This window comes from Eublepharis macularius, chromosome 5 (assembly GCF_028583425.1).
Source record: "Eublepharis macularius isolate TG4126 chromosome 5, MPM_Emac_v1.0, whole genome shotgun sequence".
Taxonomy (NCBI): domain Eukaryota; kingdom Metazoa; phylum Chordata; class Lepidosauria; order Squamata; family Eublepharidae; genus Eublepharis; species Eublepharis macularius.
In genome coordinates this window covers 96431575-96455348 of record NC_072794.1, presented here as the reverse complement: position 1 = coordinate 96455348, position 23774 = coordinate 96431575, and the positions used below count along the sequence as shown (strand labels likewise).

Genomic DNA, 23774 nt, shown 5'->3' with positions numbered 1-23774 from the left:
TTATTGTAGAATACATGGAAGGTAATGTATTATGTTCTTCTCCTTCAGATTACGTAAACACCTCTCAGTATCCGAATCCTCTCACACAGAGAGTGACTCCAGCCCACCATTGACTGTCCGTCGACGTTGTTCAGTGCTTTTCGACATGCCCCGCTTTGCCATTTCAGCTGAGGAGGAGGGAAAAAAGAAACAGTTGGATGGGATACCACTCCCTATTGCACAGCCACGAGAAGGACTTCCTCTACAAATTCCAGAACAGCCTGTAGAACGAGAACTCCAATTAGATGATGATGATGGATTAAAAACACCTTCTTCTACTGTCAGTAATGTGAGCAGCTCAACATTGACAGGTACATATCTCTGGAGATGGAAATATTATCTCTGCTGTATTCAGATAGCTTAGTGTAGTCAGTATTTGCCAGTATGTTAACTCTCATGGGGCCATTGCATTTCTTCCCAGTTTCTCTATATATAGTGATGGGGAAACAAGAATCTCATCTTTCTGTGTTACCCACCACATAGACCTGTCCTCTTTCATACAATTCAGCTCATACACGCTTCTCAATCCAGTTGACTTTTCTAAGTCATCTAGCATTCCAGGGACCTTGATGGGTATTGGGTATGACCAGGATGAATGTTCAGACAAAGTACGGTACATGAATAAATAGTAAAATGCAGGAATATAGAAGTACTAAAAAGGGCTGTGGCAGATAATGTGGAATACAAAAACAGAAAGCGAACAGATAAAAGTGCAAAACCATGCTGTTGTAAAAGCCAAAGCCATTCTACATTAGGGGTGTGCACACACAAAATATTCAGGAAATCCAGATCTGGGTTTCAGGGATTCCCCCCAAAAAACCAGGTTTACTGAAATCCGGGAATGGTTCTCTGATCCGGTTAAGACAGATCAGAGAATCCAAATTTATTTGCCCATTATTCCCTATGGGGAAAACTGTCTGGAGGACTGGTGGGAACATTATTCAAGAAAACTCCACCAAATGTGCATGGATCCTACTCCTGACACACACACCCCAGTTTCAGGAAGATTGGACCCCATTGTCCAATTCTATGAGCCCATTAAGGTGCCCCCAACTACTCTCCATTGTTTTTTATGGGGGAAATATTTTTAAGTGGGCTCTCAGGCAAAAACTCAGGCTCTCAGGCAAAAACTGCTAGTGGCCACAGGCACACTCCCAAATGCAAAAGGAAGCCCAACAGGACCAGACTGAAGCTAGGGAATTGATGGATTCTCCCCCACCCCACCCCAGAATCAAAGTGGATCAACATCAAACCAGAGAATCATGTCAAAACAAAGAATTCCACCCAAACCAAACTGAAGCAAGGGGCACTGTAGCAATTTAGCCCAGGTGAACCATTGTCACTCCCAGAAGCCAGACAGACAAGGAGAACTCCTCCATGGACTGGCTACTCCCTCCCTCCTCCCTACCTCACTCTCCCTTCCTCTTCTTCCTCCTTTTGGAAAAAAGTGAGAGAAGCCTAGGAGGGAGGCGGCCAGAGGCTGAAATCAACTTCCCCAGCTTGGGTCTGGGATTCTCTGATTTGATTTGGCAAAGCATTTAGCTGGATCAGCAAAAATCTGGCTTTCCCCCCAAATCCAGGGTCCAGATTGCACATCCATATTCTACATTACAGCTAACCTTCCACCCCAATACCCTTCATTTCTAGTGAGTGTGTGGTTCCCTAATTGTTGAAAAACAAAACACAAACTTCCTATTCATCGTCATTCTTACGTGCAGTCCCACATTGAGACTACGCATGCACAGGCTAGCTGTGAAGAAATTTATCTAGCTTTTATCTGCTGTGGTTTTATCTGCTGTGTCTGAGTGGAACCCACAACGTATTGTTTGTCAGAGGTTCACGCCAAAACAGCAGAAGTGACAGAACTTCTCGGCCCGAAACAGTGTTATGGGAGAAAGTTCCCTCAGGCTCATATACTCGGGAGTAAAGTTATCTGCCACTGTAGAGCCACCAGCCCAATCTGAACTGCAACCATCAGTTCATCTACGGTCTTCCTGTGCAGTCCCACATGGGACTGCGCACACACAGGCCTGCCAACTCCGGAGATTTTTAAAGCTCAGAAACACTAGGGGGCATCCTCACCTCTCAATGAGCATGCGTGGTCGTCTTTCCCGCCGAAAATGGTCTCTAAGAGGCGGGGCGCCCCCGACGTACCCTCAGTTCCTCTTTTGCCGCTGAGAGGTTCTTGCTCACTCTACTTCTTCAGAGAGAGATCTTCTTAATCTGTAAGAATGTCAGAGAAAGCTCTATTCAAAAGTTGTATCTCATGCGATAGGAAGATGACCAAATCCGATGGCCATTCCAATTGCCTGTACTGTTTGGGGGAAACCCACAACACTCGGGCCTGTAAGCACTGCCGCACCTTCACTCTGAAGGCCAGGGCAGAGCTGGTGGGTAGACTTCAAGCCTCTTTGTGGCAGCGCGCCATGGCAGCGACCGTCCCTCCTTCTAGGGGAAAATCCTCTGTGCAAGGATCAGCTACCCTACCGACACTGGGCCCTCTGGAGCTAAATCACCTCACTCCCACCCATCGCCTGCCCACACCGAGCCTCAGCCATTGGGCCCGGCAACACCGGTTCGGAGCTCCTCGGAACCGATCGCGCCTACCCTGTTGGATCCAACCCCTTTGGAATTAATGCCAGCTTTGGAACCATCGTTGGCGATGTCGGGTAATCGATCCAGAAAGGCTCCATGACTCCAGGGTTGTTGGAACCAAGAACTCCTCGGAGTGGAGCCACATCGGATCGTCGAAGTAGCCCTTTGTCTCAGAAGACTTCGGTTCTGAAAGGATCTTTGGTACCATCAGGCTCTACCCTGGAAAAGAAAAAGAAAAAGAAAAAGAGGCATCAGTCCTCCAAATCAGATAAGCAGGTCTTGGAGAGTGTCATATCTCCGCAACCAGCAGCGGAACAGCATGTCGCGGTTAGACCCAAACCACCTGAGAAGAGATGTCATGGTTTCGGTGATAGAATCTCCCCCTGAGACACCCCGAGATCTAAGGGGTCTGGAGAGCAGGATGTCATTCTGATCGAAAAACCTCCATTACCATCGGGGATAGCTCGATCACCTTCTCGTGGCTCATGGTTGTCACGCTCCTCTCATGCTGAGAGGGGTTGCCCGAGACAGAGTTTTAGGGAGAGACACAGCCCTTACTCCAGACATCATCGCTCCCCAATGGGCTCTACTTCACATCGCTATTACAGGGTAGGTTCCTACTTCTTGGACCGTGGAACCAAAGGGCACTCCAGATCCCCTTCGGTGCAAGCTTGCTCTTCCATGGGATCCAGAATGACCCTGAGGTTCTCTGATATGGAATATGAGGACTACACCCGTTATGAGCGATCATATGACTCCCCTCCCTCGGATTCACCTGACAGGGTGATCGGACCGTTGAGGAGGCTTCCCCGACTGGCAAGAGGCGGTCTGTGTTAATACCGGAAGTGGAAGTTCGCCATTTCAGAGAAGGGCAAAGTTTTGGCTTCAATGAAACAGGAAGTAGGACATCTTGGAAGAAGGTAAGGCCGTTTGCTTCAAGTTAAAACCATAGAGAAAAAACGCCCGACATTTTGGACTGAGCAAAACAACTTTTAACAAAAACCGAGCAAATTGGGACTTTTTAAAGCAATTGGAAGCAATAAATCAGCGCCACGGATTTAAGGAAAAGGGCAGACTCGTGGGAGCGTGGTAAATCTAGCCCCACGATGTCGAAGAAGGAGTGGCAAGCTGCGATGGAGAATCTTGACAAAAAAGTTTCTGAAGATACAGAAGGCAATAAAGGCAATAAAGAGCTCAAAGGTATGATACAGGAGATGGCAAAAGATTTTAGAGACTTTAAAGAGACACTTAAATTGGAAATGGCAGAACTGGTAAAAGACATATCAGACACGCAGCAGAGAGTTAAGGTAGTAGAAAATACGATGGATTTGCAGAAGACAGAGATGAGAGGATTGAAAGCAAGAGTGACCAACGCGGAAAGTAAACAAATGGAAAAACAACTAAGATTTCGTTCGATCCCGGAAACAGAGGAAAAGACCGCCCGAGAGCAGATTACAGAAATTTTGGCAGAGTACCTGGGGAAGGAGGAAGAGGAAATTGCAGCTCTCCTAGATGTGGTGTACAGAATCAACTCAAAATTTGCGTCTCAGAGGAAGCTACCAAGGGACATGATTGTGCAATTTACGACAAGAAATACAATGGAATTAATTGTGACCAAACAGTTTCAGGATCCACTAGAAGTTGATGGAAAGGCGGTAAGAATCATGAAGGAACTGCCCAGATCAGTGTTGTTGGAAAGAAAGAAATACAGGGAGCTAGTTCAGATGTTAAAAGAAATGAAAGTAAAATACCGATGGGAAATGACAGAGGGACTGACATTTGAATTTGGCAGAGCAAGAAAGAGCATCAGATCTGGTCAGAAAATGGAGGATTTTATCAGTAAAAATGAAAAGGACTTACCAAAACCCACAAAGCCTTGATCATGGAGTGTAAAGTTCTATCTTGGAATGTAAATGGACTAAACTCACCCTGTAAACATCAGGTTATTTTCCACTGGCTTGTAAAACAGAAATGTAAAATTGTATGCCTACAAGAGACACATATCAGAAAGCAAGATGTAAAATATTTGAAAATGGCAAAGCTGGGAAAAGAGTTTGTAGCTGCCTCCAAACAGAAAAAGAGGGGTGTTGTATTGTATATAAAGGAGGAACTACAGCCTAAAGTGGTGTTAAGTGATGCAGAAGCTCGATATTTGGTGGTGGAAATAATTTGGAATTCAAAAAAGACATTGGTGATTGGAATTTATGCGCCTAATGGTGCAAAAGAAAATTTTTTTATGGACTTACAAAAACAGTTAGATGAATTGTCTTATGATCAAATAATATTGCCAGGCGATTTTAACCGAGTTACGAACTTGGAGGAGGACAAGAAATCTAAGACTACACAAAAGAAAAGAGGATTACTACCAAAGTCATTTTTTGCAATCACGAAACAGGAAAGTTTAGAGGATGTATGGAGGAGACAGTACCCCAAGAGTAGACAATATACATATTATTCTGCAAGACATTTTACACTATCAAGAATTGACATGATCTGGGCCTCCAAAGAACTGTTGCTTTGGACTAAAGAGGTGGAAATAATGCCAAAGGTAGGCTCAGATCATAATCCAATTGTGTGGAAATTTGGTAAGAATAGTAAAAGAAGAGGATGGAGAATAAATGAGGACCTGTTACAAATGGAAGAGAATATTGCGTTACTGCGAAGGGAGACCAAGTTCTTTTTGCAATGCAATTTGAATAAAGAAGTATCGACAAACAAGGTTTGGGATACATATAAGGCTGTGATCAGAGGGATACTAATGGACTTGAATGCAAGAGATAGGAGGAAAAAGGAGGAAAAAAGACAAGAAATCATGGAAAAAATTAAAGCCAAAGAGATTCAACTTAAAAAGAGACCAGGCAAAAAGAAAATATATCAGGATATTAAAATTTTGCAGGAACAGTTATCGGCAATGAACAATAAAGAATTGGAGTGGAATTTAAAGAGGATGAATCAGAGGTCGTTTGAGGGAGCAAATAAGCCTGGGAAATATTTGGCATGGCAACTAAAAAAGAGGAAAGAGAAGGAAATTATTAGCACGATACGAGAAGATGATAAGTTACTAAGTGATCAAGTCGCCATTAGTAAAGCCTTTTTAAAAATTTTATGCAAAATTATATAAAAAAAAAGAGGTGAACAAAGATTCAATAGCGGATTATTTAGATAAGATGAAACTTCCGACAATCTCAGAAGGATGGAAAGAAAAATTGAATAAGGAGGTGACAGAAGAAGAAATAAAAGAAGCTATTCAATCAACCAAGCTGGGGAAGGCCCCAGGTCCAGACAGATTAACGGCAAAATTTTATAAAACAATGGGCCAAGAACTGGTGCCTCTCCTTTTTTTTAATTTTTTTATTTTTAATATCTAACATAAAAAACTACAAAAGACTACAAAAGTACAAGGGGGGGAAGGGAAGGGGGGACTGGGAAAAAGGGAAGAGCAACATACAAACAACAAACGCTACACTACATGTCTTGTATTCCCTTCATGCTGCAATTTTTCTTAAAAGTTAACTTTCTAATATGCTATCAGATTGGTAGATCTTATACAATACAGACTATATTCAGGATCAGGTTTTCCTCCCCCCCCCCTACGTCTCGGTCTCAGTTCTCTACGCAGCTGGAGCAGCTGCGCCCGCTCTCTCCTCCCCCCCACTTTCCCCTTCAGACTTTGGACTTTCTTCTTGCTGGAACTCCTGATGGTTGAACAAAAAGTCTGTCAGCTGCGCTTCCGATGTAATCTTGTAGGTTTGATCCTTATATCTAAACCAGACGCCTTCTGGAAACAACCATTTATATTTTACATCACATTTCCTCAAGAAAGCCGCAAGTCCTTTATACTTAAATCTTCTTTTACGAGCCAAAAATGGAACATCCTTCAATATTTTAACCTTATTGCCCAAATAATCCAAGTCCACATTGTACGAATTATATAAGATGGTGTCCCGAGTCTTCTTAGATGAAAAGTCAATAATAATCTCGCGAGGCAGCTGACGCTTCATTACATACTTTGAAGATGTCCGCCGGACTTCCAAAATATCGCTTTTTAACTCTTCTCTAGTTGCCTTTGCGAATGGCGCCAAAAGTCCAGACACCAAATCTTTTAAATTTTCACTTTGCTCCTCTTTTACATTCTGAAGACGCAGTACCATTTGGGCACGGTCCACTTGCAATCCTATTATTTGATTCTCCAAAAGCTTCACTTCCTTACTTGTTGCTTTCATGAGTACTACGTTCTCGTGTGCAGACTGCTCTGCTCCGGTCGCTGTTTCTTTAATGGTTTTCACTTCGCTTTCCACTGAATCAACCTTTTGCCCCATTTCATTCAGTTTCGCTACAAAGGGCTGCACAGCATCAAAGACTGCTCGTCTCACCATCTCTTCCAAAGTTTCCCCCTTCCCCTGTAACGTCGCCATCACCAATTTACTCATTGCTGGGCTCTGCTTTTTCGTCGCCATTTTAGGGGGGGGCGCCAGCTAAGTTCCGAAACTCCGTGAAGGGGAAGAAATCCGCACCTTCTTAGCTTCAACTCCCACCAATCCTTCGCATACGCTTAAAAATCAGAAGGGATTTGCTTACTTACAGGTCTTCACCTTAAATCTGCTTATTGCCGTTCTCCATGGCCCGGCTGCGCACGATGTGCAGTGCAAGTCTGCCGGCCTCCGTTGGAGCAAATGGGCAATTTACCCCCTGCATTGCTTTCAGGGGGTTCTTCCCGCCGCGCTCCGGACCCCGTCTCCCTCACTGGGAGTCCTGGGGGTTAACCCTCGCAGGTCAACCGCCCGGTCAGGCTGCTCGGACGTTTCCTCCCGGACCTGTGGAGAGGAGCGTCCGACATGGCCGGGAAAATGAAACTGAATCAACTGGTGCCTCTCCTGAAGGAGGTAATGAATGGTGCTATGCAAGACCAAGAGATTCCTGACACTTGGAAGGAGGCCAACATATCATTGATTCCAAAAGAAGGACAAGATTTGACTAATGTTAAAAATTATAGACCAATTTCATTGTTGAATAATGATTATAAAATATTTGCAAAGGTATTGGCGGAAAGAATTAAAGGATGGATGTCGGAATTCATTGCAGAAGAACAAGCGGGATTTTTACCTAATAGACAAATTAAGGACAAACTGAGAACAGTAATAAATGCTTGAATATTATGATAAGCATTGCGATAGAGAGGTTGGTTTCTTTTTCGTAGATGCAGAAAAAGCATTTGACAGTTTGAACTGGGACTTTATGTTTGCCACTATGGAAAAGCTGCAAATGGGAGAAAAGTTCATACAAGCAGTTAAAGGAATTTATAAAGACCAAAGTGCAGCGATTGTAGTGAATGACGATCTGACAAAAAAACTAAAAATAAATAAAGGTACAAGGCAGGGCTGCCCATTGTCTCCATTGTTGTTTATCTTGATCTTGGAAATACTGATGATCCAGATACGAGAGGACTATACAATTCGAGGTATAAAGATAAGAGAGTTTACCTACAAGGTCAGAGCATTTGCAGATGATATAATGTTGATTGTAGAGGATCCAATCGACAATATGCCAAAGGTAATAAAGAAGATAAAGAAATTTGGAGACTTGGCCGGTTTTTTCGTAAACAAAAAGAAGTCGAAGATACTATGTAAAAATATGACTAAACAGAAACAACAAGAATTGATGGAATTAATGGACTGCGAGGTAACAAACAAAGTAAAATATTTGGGAATTGAATTAACTGCAAAAAATATAGACTTATTTAAGAACAACTATGAGAAGCTGTGGATACAAATAGAGAGAGACTTGATAAAATGGAACAAGTTGAATCTATCATGGTTGGGCAGAACTGCGACAATAAAAATGAATGTGTTACCTCGTGTGATGTTTCTGTTACAAACGATTCCGATTATCCAAGACTCTAAACAATTTGAAAAATGGCAAAGAAAAATTTCGAACTTTGTGTGGGCAGGCAAGAAACCACGTGTTAAAATGAAAGTGTTACAGAATGCGAAAGAAAGAGGTGGCTTGCAACTGCCCAACCTAAGACTGTATTATGAAGCAATTTGTCTGACATGGATAAAGGATTGGATAATGTTGAAAAATCGCAAACTTCTGGCATTGGAAGGCTATAAGAAAATATTTGGATGGCATGCATACCTATGGTACGATAAAATAAAAGCGGACTCTCTGTTTCTGCATCATTATATTAGAAGAAGCCTCTTCACAATCTGGAAGAAATATAAGATATATCTGGAAGATCAAATCCCCTCTTGGGTGGTCCCATATGAAGTAATAGACCCGAGAACTGTCGATAACGAACAGCAATGTTTAACTTACAAGGAGATAACACAAATACAACAGTTAACGTTAAAAATAAAATCAGAAGAAGAATTGTCTCCTTGTTATAATTGGTTTCAATACAGACAGATCAGAGATCTTTACAAATCGGACTGTTCAAGAGGAGGAATAAGAATGGAAAATTCAGAATTGGAAGAAGTAATGCTACAAGAAGGCAAGAAACAAATTTCAAAGATTTATAAGATACTTTTAAAATGGTACACTGAGGATGAAACAGTGAAAGTACAGATGGTGAAGTGGGCAATAAACTTTCATAAAGAAATAACGATGGAGTCCTGGGAGCACTTGTGGAAGAATACAATTAAGATTACAACGTGCATGAATATTAAAGAAAATGTGTATAAGATGATATACAGGTGGTACCTAACACCAAAAAAAATTGCGCTGGGGAATGCTAATATGTCAGACAAGTGCTGGAAATGTAAAAAGCACGAAGGATCACTATATCATATGTGGTGGACATGTGAAGTAGCTAAACAGTATTGGGGTGAAATAATTGAAGTAATAAATGAGATTTTACAAATACAAATAAATAAGAACCCAGAATTGTTGCTACTGAACTTGGGAATGGAGAACGTTCCAGTGCAGCACAGAACATTGTTATTTTACATGACAGCTGCAGCAAGATTATTGTATGCGCAGAAATGGAAAGTGCAAGAAGTACCTACTGTAGAGGACTGGATTTACAAATTGCTGTACATGGCAGAAATGGATAAAATGACAAGAAAACTTAAAGAGCAAGACCCAGAACAATTTATGGCAGACTGGGCGAAAATGAAACAATATTTGGAGAAAAAATGGGATGTGAAAGGAGAACTTTGAGAACTTTTAAACTATGATACTACAAACAGAAGAGAGAAGTGACTTTACCAATAGAAGAAATGGGTGTTTATATTAATCTAAGCTAGGATTATAGTTAACTATAGGAGGGGTAGAATTTATAACTGATACTTAGAAGTGGGATTGATATATTAGAAAAAGTAATATAGCATACATATAGTAAGGGAAGAGGAAATTATTTAGAGTAATAAATGTTATTAAGTTAGAATATTAGTTTAACTATTATTAAGTTTGAATTATGGTTAAGTATAAGATATGAGAAGTATGCTGTTAATTATGGGAAGAAGTATTAGTAAAATTAATTTGATAAGTATGTTATTAATTTGGGGGAGAAATATCAGTAAAACTAATATAGAATGTATAGATTATAGAGTAATTAGGGCTTAGAGTAAGGATTGCTATGTAGGGATGCTTGATTGTCTAATATAGGATATGTTAAGTAATAAAGGGGGTAGAGGGTTGGAAAGCTGTTGGAAGTCAAGAAGGAGGGGGGAAAGGGTGGGGATTAGGTTAGATTTAATCAGATAGGGTTTAATTGAAATATTGTTTGAAATTATGCTCACCAATAAAAAATTTTTTTTTAAAAATTGTCAACTATGCGGCGATGATGGCTGCTTATCAATTGTTGCTGTGGACTAAAGTAGCAACGTTTGTTCCGCGATTACCAGATGACCAGAGGATCTTTCTCAGGGTCATACAGGAGGAAGCTGTCCGCTTGTTCCGCCATCAAATCAATGTGAGCAGGAGTATAGCAGATACTTCAGCCAGAGCTCTTCTCTCAGCGCTGGTCATATGCAGATTCGCGTGGCTGAGAACTACTGCTCTACCAGCAGAAACCAGGAGCAAGGTCGAGGACCTACCATTTGAAGGACTAACCCTGTTTTCAGATAAAACAGATGACTACTTGTCTAAGAAGTGCAAAGATAGGCTCACTGCACGTTCCTATGGTGTCCTGCACCAGCATCAGGCTCCTGATCGACCTCAATATAGACCTTTCACTAGAGGTTGACAGCACTGTTTTCATCCCTACCATGGGTATGGCTATCAACCGCAAAGGCAGTATCAAAGCCCACAGTTGTCCTTTTTGAGGAGAAGGCAGGGCAATAAGAATAAACAGGGAAACAACCAACATCAATCTAAAGATCTGGCGCACTCTCAGAAGCAATTCTGACAATTACAGGGGCCTGACCCGTTGTTTGGGGACAGGCTGTCTTCCTTTTTCTCTGAGTGGTGCCGTATTACTTCCGATGTTTGGGTTTTACAGTTAGTTAAAGTTGGATATAAAGTTGAGTTTTTTCAGGGGCCTGGTCTCCGGCTCCCTCTTTTTTCTTCTCAGAGTACTCAACCTGGAGTAGTGTCTGAGCTTTCGGCTCTACTACAGAAAGGGGCTATTGAGGAGGTTTTAGATATTTTAGATACTTCCCCTCCCCTTGGGTTCTATTCCAACCTTTTCGTAGTAGAAAAGAAAGATGGGGGACTCCACCCTATTCTGGATCTGCGTGAACTGAATAAGTCTATAAGGGTCTGTAAATTTAAAATGACCACTTTACAGACGGTCCTGGCCTTGATACCCCGCCACTGTTGGTTTGGGGTCATAGACCTCAAAGATGTGTATTTTCACATCTCCATTTTTCCTGACCATAAAAAGTTCCTCCGTTTCACTTATGGTACTCGTATCTTTCAGTACCATGTACTCCCCTTTGGTTTATCCACTGCCCCCAGAATATTTACTAAATGCATGGCAGTAGTTATTGCCTTTCTCAGAATGCAAGGTTGTTGTATATTTCCTTACCTTAATGACTGGTTGATTGTGGGACAATCAGAGTTGGATGTGAATAGTCAAATTTCCACTACTTTATCCATTGGGCTTGTTTGTCAATCAAAAGAAATCAAAACTGTACCCTTTCATAGGGGCTGTCATTGATGGAATACAGGATGCTGGCTTCTTTCCTGTAGAAAGGGCACAAAAGATTACAGTGCTGATCAGGAACTTTAAGAGATACAGATTTCAGTCAGCTAGGCTTATCCAAGTGCTACTGGGGTATATGGCTGCCACTACGGCCGTAATCCCCCTGGCAAGGCTTCGGATGCAACCGTTGCAACTCTGGTTTACCACAGCCTTTTCCCCAGGAAAAGACTCTCAAAATCAGAGACTTAGCATCCCCCGGAGGGTCCTTCTGTCTTTAGATTGGTGGTTGAAGGACTCAAATCTTTTCAAAGGGGTCAGTTTTGGTTATAGGCAACCTGAGGTTTCTGTCACAACAGATGCGTCTACACTAGGGTGGGGCGCTCATTGTGAGGGGTCTTATGCCCATGGCATGTGGGATGAAGAGGAAGGTGAAGAGCACATCAATCTTCTAGAGTTGACAGCTGTATTCTATACTCTAGTCTCCTTCTCCGATACTGTTCGAAATAAGACAGTCCAAATTCTGACAGATAACACTACCACAATTTTTTACTTAAATAAGCAAGGGGGGACTATGTCTAGGACCCTATGTGAGGAGGCAATAAAAATTTGGAATTGGGCTATAGACCACTTGGTGTGGCTTTTAGCAGAAGTTCACGCCAAAACAGCAGAACTGACAGAACTTCTCGGCCCAAAACAGTGTTATGGGAGAAAGTTCCCTCAGGCTCATATACCCAGGAGTAAAGTTATCTGCTGCCGTAGAGCCACCAGCCCAATCTGAACTGCAACCATCAGTTCCGGGGGGAGGGGGGATCTTCGGATCTGAACCATTGGTTCTGAATGTTTCCAGTTGGATTCCCTTTCAGCGATGAGCGATACCTTTCCTGGTCACTCACCCGAATGCAAGAAACATCACTCACTGAATCTGACTGTACAGAATGTGCTGCCTCCAAACCACCTGTTAAAAAGGCAAAAAGCAAACTTCAGCAACAAAAGTGGTTGGCATCTTTTACTCAGAGTAAGCATAACCACTCACTGGTTCAGGCTCCACCCATTATTATAGAAGAGGAGGTCACTAATCGACCACCTTCACCACCTCAAACTCTATCTTTCCAGGGAGATGAGAGGGGTTATACTTCATTAAATGAATTTACTGCTTCAAGCTACCCACAGAACTGATGGCAGTTCTACAATTGCCCAGGGGCCTCTCCAATACAGGGGCCACCATTGGTTGCCCTCTGTTCTCTGACCCCATTGGCAGCAGCCTCTTCACCGGCTCCACATTTGTGTGTGCCTTGGTCTGCAGTTCCAACTCCATCACCCATAAATAGCTGGCAGGATGTTGTAAACAATCTGCCCCCACGTTCCCACAGTTAAAAGGGTCTGAGTCGGTTCTGATTTCAGCTGCAGGTCCCACTGGTTTCAGCACTACATGTTCCAATGACTACCATTCCAGGAGTTTCATCTGTTCCAACTCGTCGGTTCCAACCTCAACCATCTGCCTTCTCAGATTTGGATGAGGAGGAAGATTTGACCTCACGTTCCAATGTCACATGTGAACTATCCTCAGTCCCTCCACCAGAGAAAGCTATAGGTGATACTGCGTCATCATCATCAAATGAGAACGATCACTTGTATTTGGTATGTGTGGCCAGGGCACTGGAATTGGATGTTTCAACTTCTACTCCAAATTCCGAGAGTTAAGATTTTGCAGGCTTGTATTTTTAATCCTGCTTCCGTAGTCTCCCCACCAGTGGAGGACCCTTTAGACATTGCTTGCAGTGCAGGAGGAAAAGTCCATGCTCCACTTCTGTTACTTCTCCAAGACATATTACAACCTCAAGCAGCAGGTTTTGCCTCTTCCTCTTTAACCACCCTCACCCATCTTTTTTTGGTAGCCAAGAGTGTGCAAGCCCAATACTGTCATGGTCCCTTATCAGCCCCGGCTGACAGAGAGGGAAGAAAACTGGATGCATGGGCCACAAAATATGTGCCTGTGGCTTTCAACTTTAAAATCACAACCTTTCAAGCCATCATGGGCTCCTACAATTTATTTTCTCTTGGAGAGGCTCTCCGTTTATATGCAAGATTTGTCTGATGATAGCAGAGCCCTTGTGTGGATCCTTCAAAGGGAGACTACTTAATTAGCCAAACAACAGATGTCCGTAGAAAAACACGAAGTGGATTGCTCAGCCAGATCCAAGGCTTCCGCTGTTTTTTATCAGGCATCACACCTGGTTACGTTCAGCAGTTCTTCCTCAGGATAAAAAGAGCAAGATTGAGGATTTTTCTTTAAAGGCATGTTGCTGTTTTTTGCGGGGGGGGAGCCCTGACAACTCCTTGAGCCAAATGAAGAAAAATCACCAAACCGCACAGTCTCTTGGCATCATTGCCTCTTCCCAGTCACAACAACCAAGGTCCTCAAACTTGCCAGCATCATCCCGAGAGGTATCCCTACTATCAACGTTATGGTCAAAGGCCCTATCCATCAACTCAACGCCATAGCACCAGGAAGGTGGTCAAGGCCAAGAGCAAAACTAGCCCAGCCGCATACTTGCAAGCCTGCTCTTCAAGTCACGAATCTATGTTCTGACTAACCGACGCTGAGTCAAACACTCCTGTGTTCTTTCTGGACAGGTTATATCCCTTTGTTTTTTTATGGGGTGCTATCACTAACAACTCTTCAGTGTTTTCTATAGTTAGACAAGGTTATCATTGATATATTTTCTGAGTATCCACCATTATCTATGCACCTCTGTTGCAGGATCCTGTTTCCATGCTCTTAAAGAGGCTAGTAATGGTTTGTTAGCAGAGGGTGCCAGTCACAGAGTTTCTAATGACTCTTCCCCTCTGGGGTTTTAATCCAGATATTTCCTGGTAGAAAAGAAGGGTGGGTTTCAGGCCCACTGTAATCTGAGTAAGTTTAATAAAGTTTAAAAGTTTTGCAATGCATACTTCCACATCTCTATATATCCTAATCACAGGAACTATTTTCATTTCAAGTGCTTCCCTTTGGCTTGGCCCTCATATATTCACTGAGTGCATGGTGGTGATAGTGGCATCCTTCCAATCCAAAGGCTGCTTTGTGTACGTCTGCCTGGATTATTAGGGTTTTTTTTAGCAGAATCTGCATCACTGCTTAATGACCATAATTCTCCTTGTCCTTAACACCATCTCTAACCAACCTCTGTTGATGAAATGGGAAAAGTATCCTTATCCCTGTAGAACTTATACACTTCATTGGGGCTAGGCTTGACTTCTCCATAGGGAGGGCCTTCCTTCCAGCTGTCAGAATATGTAAGCTGCAGACTTTGGTTTGTCAGTTTATTACCAATCTGCTTTGTTGTTGTTGTTGTTGTTGTTGTTGTTGTTATGGATTTTTAGTCCGCCCTCCCCACCAGGCGGGCTCAGGGCGGAGTACAACATTTCAATTTACATAAATACAGTTAAAAACAGATAAAACAGTATAAAAAATAACATTAAAACATGAGTTTTGGTGTCCAGAATTAAAAGAAAGCACTGCACATTTCATGTAAGTATGTGTAATAAGCACATATGAACACATTAAGCTGCCTTATACTGAACCAAACCACTGGACTATCAAGATCAGTATTGTCTACTGTAGCCAGCTGTGGCCCTCCAAGTCTTTCATATCACCTACTACCTTCTACTAGAGCTGCCTGGGATGAGGCCTGGGACCTGGGACCTGGCATGCAACACAGGTGCTCCACTGCCCAGTCACAGCATGGCCCTCATCATCCACTGGAGGCTTGTTTGTACCATCAAGCTTTCCCTAACAAAATAATCTTGTTCAACAGACTTCTTTGTCATACAACATGAAACACCATGCACAGAAAAAAATAATTCAAAAGTGAACATATCCATCTTTCCTGAGAGTTATGAGTTATTAGTGATTCACTTGTCAGGATAACTCACAAAAAATGGATAGGGAAAAAGCACTTAAAAGTATCATAAAAAAGAAAAACTAACTCCAGTATGCATAATTTTAGAGGACCCAACACATTTCAGCCTTGCTGGTCTTTATTAATTCAGACACTACTGGGTCTCATGGCCTGTACTACCTCTGTTGTATTTTGCTTGGCTGAAAATGAGGCTGTTATGAAATTGGGTTTTTTTTACATCACTGTAATCTTATGACTACCCATCAACAGGTGACATTGTCTGTATCCTGGTCTGTACTCACAATGTTGTCATGGTGGCCCCAACCTGAGGGTGCTGATTTCAGAGAGCTTGCAATGACATTTCTATAACTACCAATGCTTCAGCATTAGATTGGGCTGCTCATTGTGTTCCTTCCTTGATTCAGGGTAGATGGTCACCCATGGAATCAAAACTGCACATTAATGTATTGGAACTCAGAGCAATCCATTATTCCCTGGCTGCTTTTGCAGGTCTACTGTGCAACAAGAGAGTTCAGATTCATACAGACAACACCACAGCTCTATATTATCTGAACAAGCAAGGGGGAATAGCATCGCTGACTTTCTGTATTGAAGCCGCTGCTCCATGGGAATGGGTTATACAAAACAATACCTTACCATAGGCCATACATTTAATGGGTATGAAGAACAATAGAGCAGATACAACCAGCAGGGTTTTCACACTCACTACAAGTGGGCAATCAATACCAAGTACATCCTGCCCTTTTCAACAGTGGGGATTCCCTACCGTGGACCTTCTTACAACACAGTTCAACACAGATGCTTTTGTTTCCTAGTGTGCACCAACCCTTTTCTCTAGGGGATGCCTCCCAAATTCCTTGGACCAAAGGGTTCTTTTATGCTTTTCCACCTACGCCCCTCATAACCAGAACTTGGTTTGCAGAACTTGGCATTTCTGTACTCATTGTATCCTTGTCACCACTTTTTTGATCATGCCAGGAATGGTTTTTCACTCTCTGTCCCAGGGTCAATGCCTCCACCTTCCGATAGTGCCAGACTCCCTTCACAGGGGTCAGTTATGGTTCCATGATTTAGCAACCCTGAAACCATCCGCATGCCTACTGAACCCATCAGATCTGCTTTTTTTCCAAAGAGTTGACTCCAGTTATTCCAAATGCCCACAAGTAGTCCACACACACCTCTTATGATCACAAGTGGAACTATTTCATGGCATGATTAGAATCCAAATGATTAGAATTCTCATCCTTCTCTTTCCCAATAAATTCAGTAAACTTAAATTCAGTATTTATTTGGTAATACATATTTAAGTTCAGTAATATTGAATTTTACTGAATTAGGTAAAATTCAGGATTTTTGCCGAATTTCAAACCCAAATTGCACAGAGTGGTAAGCTGTAGAACTGCAGCCCAAGCTGTACTCACAACCTGAGTTTGATCCTGGCAGAAGCCAGGTTCAAGTAGCCAACTCAGCCTGCCATCCTTCCAAGGTCAGTAAAATGAGTACCCAGTTTCCTGGGGGTAAAATGTAGATGACTGGGGAAGGCAGTGGCAAACCACCTCGTACAAAAGTCTACCAAGAAAACATCGTGCTGTGACATTCCCCCATGGGTCAGTAATGACTCAGTGCTTGCACTTTACTTTTTTTTTTTAACTGAAACATCCATTTTAGTTCCAAGATGGAGTCCTCAACTCAAGCTAGTCCAAATTAGGCCAGATTAACACATGCCTAAACAATGAAATGGATGCAGTTTGTGATTAGCTGTGTGGCTTGAGCCAGCAACAGATTTTACATAAGCAAAGCATATTATACATAAGGTGGATGCCTAACTATTTCAGAGGTGGGATAGATAAGATGAATCTGGAGATCTGGACAGCCCCCCCCCCCCCACACACACCATGAAAGAGAGAAAATCATCCTAATCAGCCCATGGTAAGCAGTTGTTAGGCACATGTTGCAACAATAAAAGGCTGCTTTTCTCTTGTGTCATGTTAAAAATAGTAAAAATTTTACCACATATTGTCATTCTGTATTGCAAAAGAAGTTACAGATAGTTTGTAGTCTTTGACACAACAGTTCTTGTAGGCAATAAAACTAATTAAAGTGCTTTACTCAGACTTCATGTTGTTTATATCTTCTAAACCAGAACTTTCAGCACTGTAGTAGTTTGTTTTAGTTTGCTTTATTCAGGTTTCTTTTTTTATTTTCTTCATCTTAAGTATATGTTTTTATAACAAAAATAAAGCTGGTAATTTTGTTGAGATTATGACACCCCTAGTTAAATGCATCTGTAAATAAGGCTTCAGGGCTCAGGTTTACTTCTGAGGAAAGCTCACTGTTGGATTGTGTATAAATGTGACTTTGATTTCATATACATGCCTGCAGGGGAACAGGCTGTTAGAAATTCCCTGTGGTTCTAATCTATTTTAATTGAAACTGTAGCTGGGAGCACTGCAGACTTATCAGATCAACGCACTCGCAGTAATAGCAATGAAGGACCAGAATTTACTGCTCCCAGAGCCACAAGTGATTTGGCAGTGCGGCGAGCTCGCCATAGGCTACTCTCTGGGGAGTCAGGGGAAAAACGAACTTCACGGCCTGTCAATAAAGTGATTAAGTCAGCATCAGCCACAACCCTCTCCCTCCTGATTCCATCAGGTAAGAAATATCAACAACAACTGACAATCAAACCTCTGCTATAGTGGATTCCTTTTTAGCCACGGTGATAAAGAAACAAGATTTTCATGAGTTTAGATAGTTTAAAGTGATAATGACGAGTTATGTCTATGTGAATTGGGTATGTTCAAGTGTACAGTTCTTATTTTGTTGGTGTTTGTATGGCTTATGGCTTCGGCCGGAAAAGCAATAAACATATTATTATTATTATAGTCATTGAAGAAGCCATGCTGTGATTGAATTCACTATTTCTGTCTCTAAATAGTTTGCAAAGGGTAGAGTAAATTAATTTAATTAATGAAATCCAACGTTTCTTGCCATAAGAATAAAATAAAAGCTGAATGACACCCTTGGCTATCTCTAGTCCAGCATTCTTTTTCCATTGGCGTTCCATTTAGCTATCATCATCAGTAACCATTAACAGATCTTTCTTCATGAATTTGCCTATTTAGCCTAACTATCTAGGCTAGAAGCCATCATATCTTAAGGTAATGTATTCCACCAGTTACCTGGAGATCAAGGAGGCTGCACTCCTTTAGCCTTCAGATGTATACCTTAAATCCCTAGGAGATCGTTGATTCTAATTTTATATGAACGTAATCGCTACACAGTGTCTCAGATGAAATTGTGTGTGGGAGGTGGAGAGAATAATGGGAGAAGACAGAGTAATGGGTTTTCAGTCTTTACTGGACATTTTTAAAAGCTGATAAAAATGTATAGAAAGTTGAGAAATAAAAAAGCAGTGCAAATAGTAAAGTTGAGGAAGCATTATGCTATGAGTAACTGGATAGCATATCTAGCCAGACCCACACAAACCATACAACTCTGTGGAGACCTAAAGGCCTATTTTAGATGCCTAAGACTGAAGGAATTCTTCAACCACTCCACTGAACAAAACGATGAACAAAGTACTGAACAGACACCATCACAGCAGCAATCACCCTCCCAACCCAGCAATGCACAATCATTGTTATAAAGCTCCAGAAAAAAGAATTCCACATGTACACCCCCTGAGGGCCGCAACTCCTCATTGGACTTTTACATTGAATGCTTCCATCGACATACTCAAGCTGAGATAATTGACAAACAACACCACTTAAAGCAGAATCTCAGCCGTGCAGAAAGAGATGCCATAAACAGCCTCCAATATAATTCTGGCATCGTAGTTCTGGAACTCAATAAAATATTAAAGACACTCCCCATGGACATACAAGAACGTATCCATACAGACACACCCCAGAAACCACAATCAGGAACATTCTACCTACTACCCCAAATCCACAAACCAGGTAACCCAGGACGCCCCATTGTTTCAGGAATTGGCACTATCACAGTAGGAGTCTCAGGATATATGGACTCTATCCTCAGGCCCTATGCCACCAGCACACCCAGCTATTTATGGGACAACACTGACTTTCTCGGGAAAATACAGTCCATTGACAACCTACCAGATGACACCATCCTAGCAACCATGGATGTGGAGGCTCTGTACACCAATATCTCACATGCAGATGGACTGCAAGCTATCAGAAATATTATCCCGGACAAAACCACAGCACACCTCGCCACTGAACTTTGCCACTTCGTACTCACTCACAATTACTTCAGATTTGGTGACAGCTTATATCTACAGGTTAATGGCACAGCCATGGGCACACGCATGTCACCACAATATGCTAACATATTCATGGCAGACTTGGAGCAGCACTTCCTCAGCTCCCATTCACTGAAACCACTCCTGTACTTAAGATTCTTGGATGACATCTTCATCATTTGGACCCATGGGAAGGAAGCCCTTGAGAGATTTCATCAGGACTTCAACAACTTTCACCCTACTATCAGCCTGAGCCTGGACCACTCTACACAACAGGTACACTTCCTGGACACCACTGTACAACTACATAATGGACGAATAAATACCACCTTATACCGGAAACCAACAGACCGATACTCATATCTACATGCCTCCAGCTACCACCCTAAACATACCACTCGGTCTATTGTCTACAGCCAAGCCTTACGTTACAACCGTATCTGCTCCAATGCTCTCGACCGAGACTCACACTTAAGAGATTTACAACAAGCATTTTTGAGACTACAGTACCCACCAAATGAAGTGAAGAAACAAATCAACAGGGCCAGACTAGTACCCAGAAACAGTCTGCTCCAGGACAAACCTAAAGGAACTAACAACAGAACACCACTGGTTGTCACCTATAGCTCCCAGCTCAAACCCATCCAACATATCATCAGTGAGCTACAACCCATCCTGGAAAATGATATCTCTCTCTCACAAGCCCTGGGTGGAAACCTCTCCTTGCCTACAGACAGCCCCCCAACCTTAAACGAATTCTCACTTACAACCATGAATCGGCTATCAGAGTCACCAACACAGGTTCCAGACCCTGCAACAGACCCAGATGCCAGCTCTGCCCTCATATCTACCCAGGAAATACAATTACAGGACCCAATGGCATCAACTACACTATCTCTGGCTCTTACAGCTGCTCATCCTCCAACGTGATATATGCCCTCATGTGCCAACAATGTCCATCTGCGCTGTACATTGGACAAACCAGCCAAATGGACACAAATCTGACATTAAAAATGGCAACATCCAGAAACCAGTAGGAGAACACTTCAATCTCTCAGGACATTCCTTCAAGGACTTAAAGGTCACTGTAGTTCAACAGAAACCTTTCAAAAACAGAATCCAACAGGAAGCTGCTGAATTGGAATTCATATGTAAATTTAACTCAGACAGGCTTGTATTGAATAGAGACTATGAATGGTTATCTCATTATCATTATCAGAAGTAACTGATTTCATTATCAGAAGCAAACTCATCCCATTATCAGAAGCTACTGATTGCATCTACTCCCCCCTCCCCTCTCCACCTATATATCTGACCAGTTTCTTCTTACTCTCCATGCATCTGACAAAGAGAACTGTGATTCTCAAAAGCTTATGCTACAGTAAAGTTGGTTAGTCTTAAAGGTGCTACTGGACTCTTTTCTATTTTGCTACTACAGACTAACACGGCTAACTCCTCTGGATAGCATATAAAATCACACAAGCATTTGGGGAGCAAGCCACAACAAGCAAATCAGATGATTCCTCCCATTAGGTGTATCCTTTCTCAGGCTAGACCAAAGAAACCACCTTTCTAGAGAGACGTGAAATGTGAATAGTTTGCTCTAAAAGAGATGGAAAAGTGCAGGTGATAGGAGGTGGAGGGAGTCTGAATAAAAGGAAAGCAAGGAGAGGAATGGAGAGGAGGATATGGGAAGCCAAAGGAATATAAAGTTGCAGGTAGAAGTTTAGCAAGTTGATCTCTGACAAGGAGAGAATTTTTTTCAGAGGGTGCTTTAGGAAGCTACTGCATTGTAAAGCTGCTGGCAGAGAATGGGTAAGTAAAGAGGAGGGAAGATTATAGTGGGGAAGTTTAAGATGGGAAGGCAGAATGGGAGCGATGAAGACCATACTCTTTTCCTTAAAACAGGATTGTGTTTCATGTCAGCAGTGGAAAAAGGCTGATGGAGCAGAACCAACTACAAAATGCTGGGGGTTGGGGAACCCCTCATATCTTTTTCTGCTTTCTAGGAGGTGGGTCAGGGAGATCTCAGATACCTTGTAGATTAATGCTATTGACAGACACCCCTCCTGGGTCAGGTAGAAAGAACATTGTAAACTTGGGAAGTGTGAATAGTTGAGTCTCCTTGCATGGTCAAATGGCTGACTGATGGTTTTGATAGTTAGGTGCATTTGTCAGATCAAATAAATAACTTACCAGCATTGGGTTATACATCATCCTAAATATGAGATGTCTTTGGAGAATTAGAGGGGGAAAGGGGTCTTGATTACAAGGGTCCAGAGTTCATGAAAACAGGCTTCCTCCTCTTGCAGTTGCCCTTCTGTTGCACTCATCCTGTAAACAATTCTTTGGTTTGATATCAAAGATAAAGTACCTCTGAACATCTGCCTTTGTAAGGCCATCAGGGTGGAGGCATGTTGGGTAACAGAAGTGAAAAAGCAATTCCGTTTGTCTGTTCTGAGTCTACAGACCTTCATTTTCATTATTTGTTCCTGACTAGTTGAACTATATATGAAAAACTTTTTTGACTCTTTCTAGGCATTCGTAATTTTGCAAGACTCTGCTATGCTTCCAAACTCATTTTTTTTACAAACGTAAAGGCTCAAAGTTATTTACTCTTTCCTTTAGGATGTACGTGCTCCAACCCCTAATATTTTTTAAAATGTCCAAATCAAACTTGTGAGACTAACCAATATTAATACAGCATAAACTTATTTAGGTGCCTATAGAGTCCAACAATTGAGCTGTTGCTGCAAGCAATATCAGGCGCTTTATACAATCAGCCGAATCAAACAGGGATTTGTCTTTTTCACTGTACCACTACATTATGCTGATATTTTCAGTGAGTTTTTCATTGTGACTCCAAGATCTCTTCTGGCTGCTGTTAGCCAAGTTAGATTTATCAGTGCATTTATAGTGAATGTTTAGCTGTTGTGCATCATCTGGCACTTAAATCTTGTATGACACTCTGTTGCCCAGGCATCTAGTTTGGAGATCTCTCTGTAGCCCTTCTTGAAATATCACCATGCTGTCATTTACAACATCTGCCTCCACTAGATCATTTATGAATAAGAAACCCAGGTTTGAATGCCCACTGTGCCGTGGAAGTTTGCTGTGTGACTCTCTCAGCTTAACCTAACTCACAGAGTGGTAAGGATAAAATGGAAGAGAGGGAAATGATATCAAGCCTCTTTGGGTCCCCATTGAGGAGAAAGGCAAGAGTATAAGTTAACTAAATAAATAAACATTTTAAAAATATGACTAAGGGGTGTTTCTAACATACTGTTTATAATTCAGAAAGGTTTCTTCCCCTTTGTGATCGGCATGTATAAACAAACAGATTATTGGAAATATGCCAAGGATGTAACAGAGATACAGGCACAGAAATGCTTCCAGAAATACATAGATGCAAAACTTTGCATTGGTAAAATGTGGTTTGTGAAGTGTCAGTTTTTACTTACCATTTGCTTTATGTTTAAGTTTTGTTCAATTTCTGACTTAATATAGTAGTGCATGATACATTTTTTGCAGTGAAATAATTCTGAATTTTGGAATACAGCATTTGTGTAAACAGGACCAGGATTTGGGAACTGTAATAGAACATTTTTAAGTTTTCTCAGACATCACAATGAACTATGGTTTGATTCGGTTTCGTTTTCTCGGCCATGTCGGACGTTCCTCTCCGCAGGTCCGGGGGGAACTGTCTGAGCAGGCTGACTGGGCGGTTGACTCGCGAGGGTTAACCTCCAGGACTCCCAGGGAGGGAGCCTGGATCCGGGGCGCCGCGGGAAGAACCCTCTGGAAGTAATGCGGGGGGTAAATTGCCCGCTTGCCCCAACGGAGGCCGGCAGACTTGCGCAGCACCGCG

At 42.1% G+C, this 23774-nt stretch overlaps 1 protein-coding gene across 1 annotated transcript in view; it reads left to right on the top strand.

Annotated features, from left to right (window-relative positions):
* Positions 1 to 23774, top strand: part of MAST2 (microtubule associated serine/threonine kinase 2) — a 422441-nt gene that overhangs the window by 384429 nt on the left and 14238 nt on the right. The window contains exons 24-25 of the mRNA XM_054979860.1: positions 49 to 350; positions 18079 to 18294. Coding sequence (XP_054835835.1) covers positions 49 to 350; positions 18079 to 18294 — 518 coding nt within the window. The remainder of the gene's footprint in view (positions 1 to 48; positions 351 to 18078; positions 18295 to 23774) is intronic.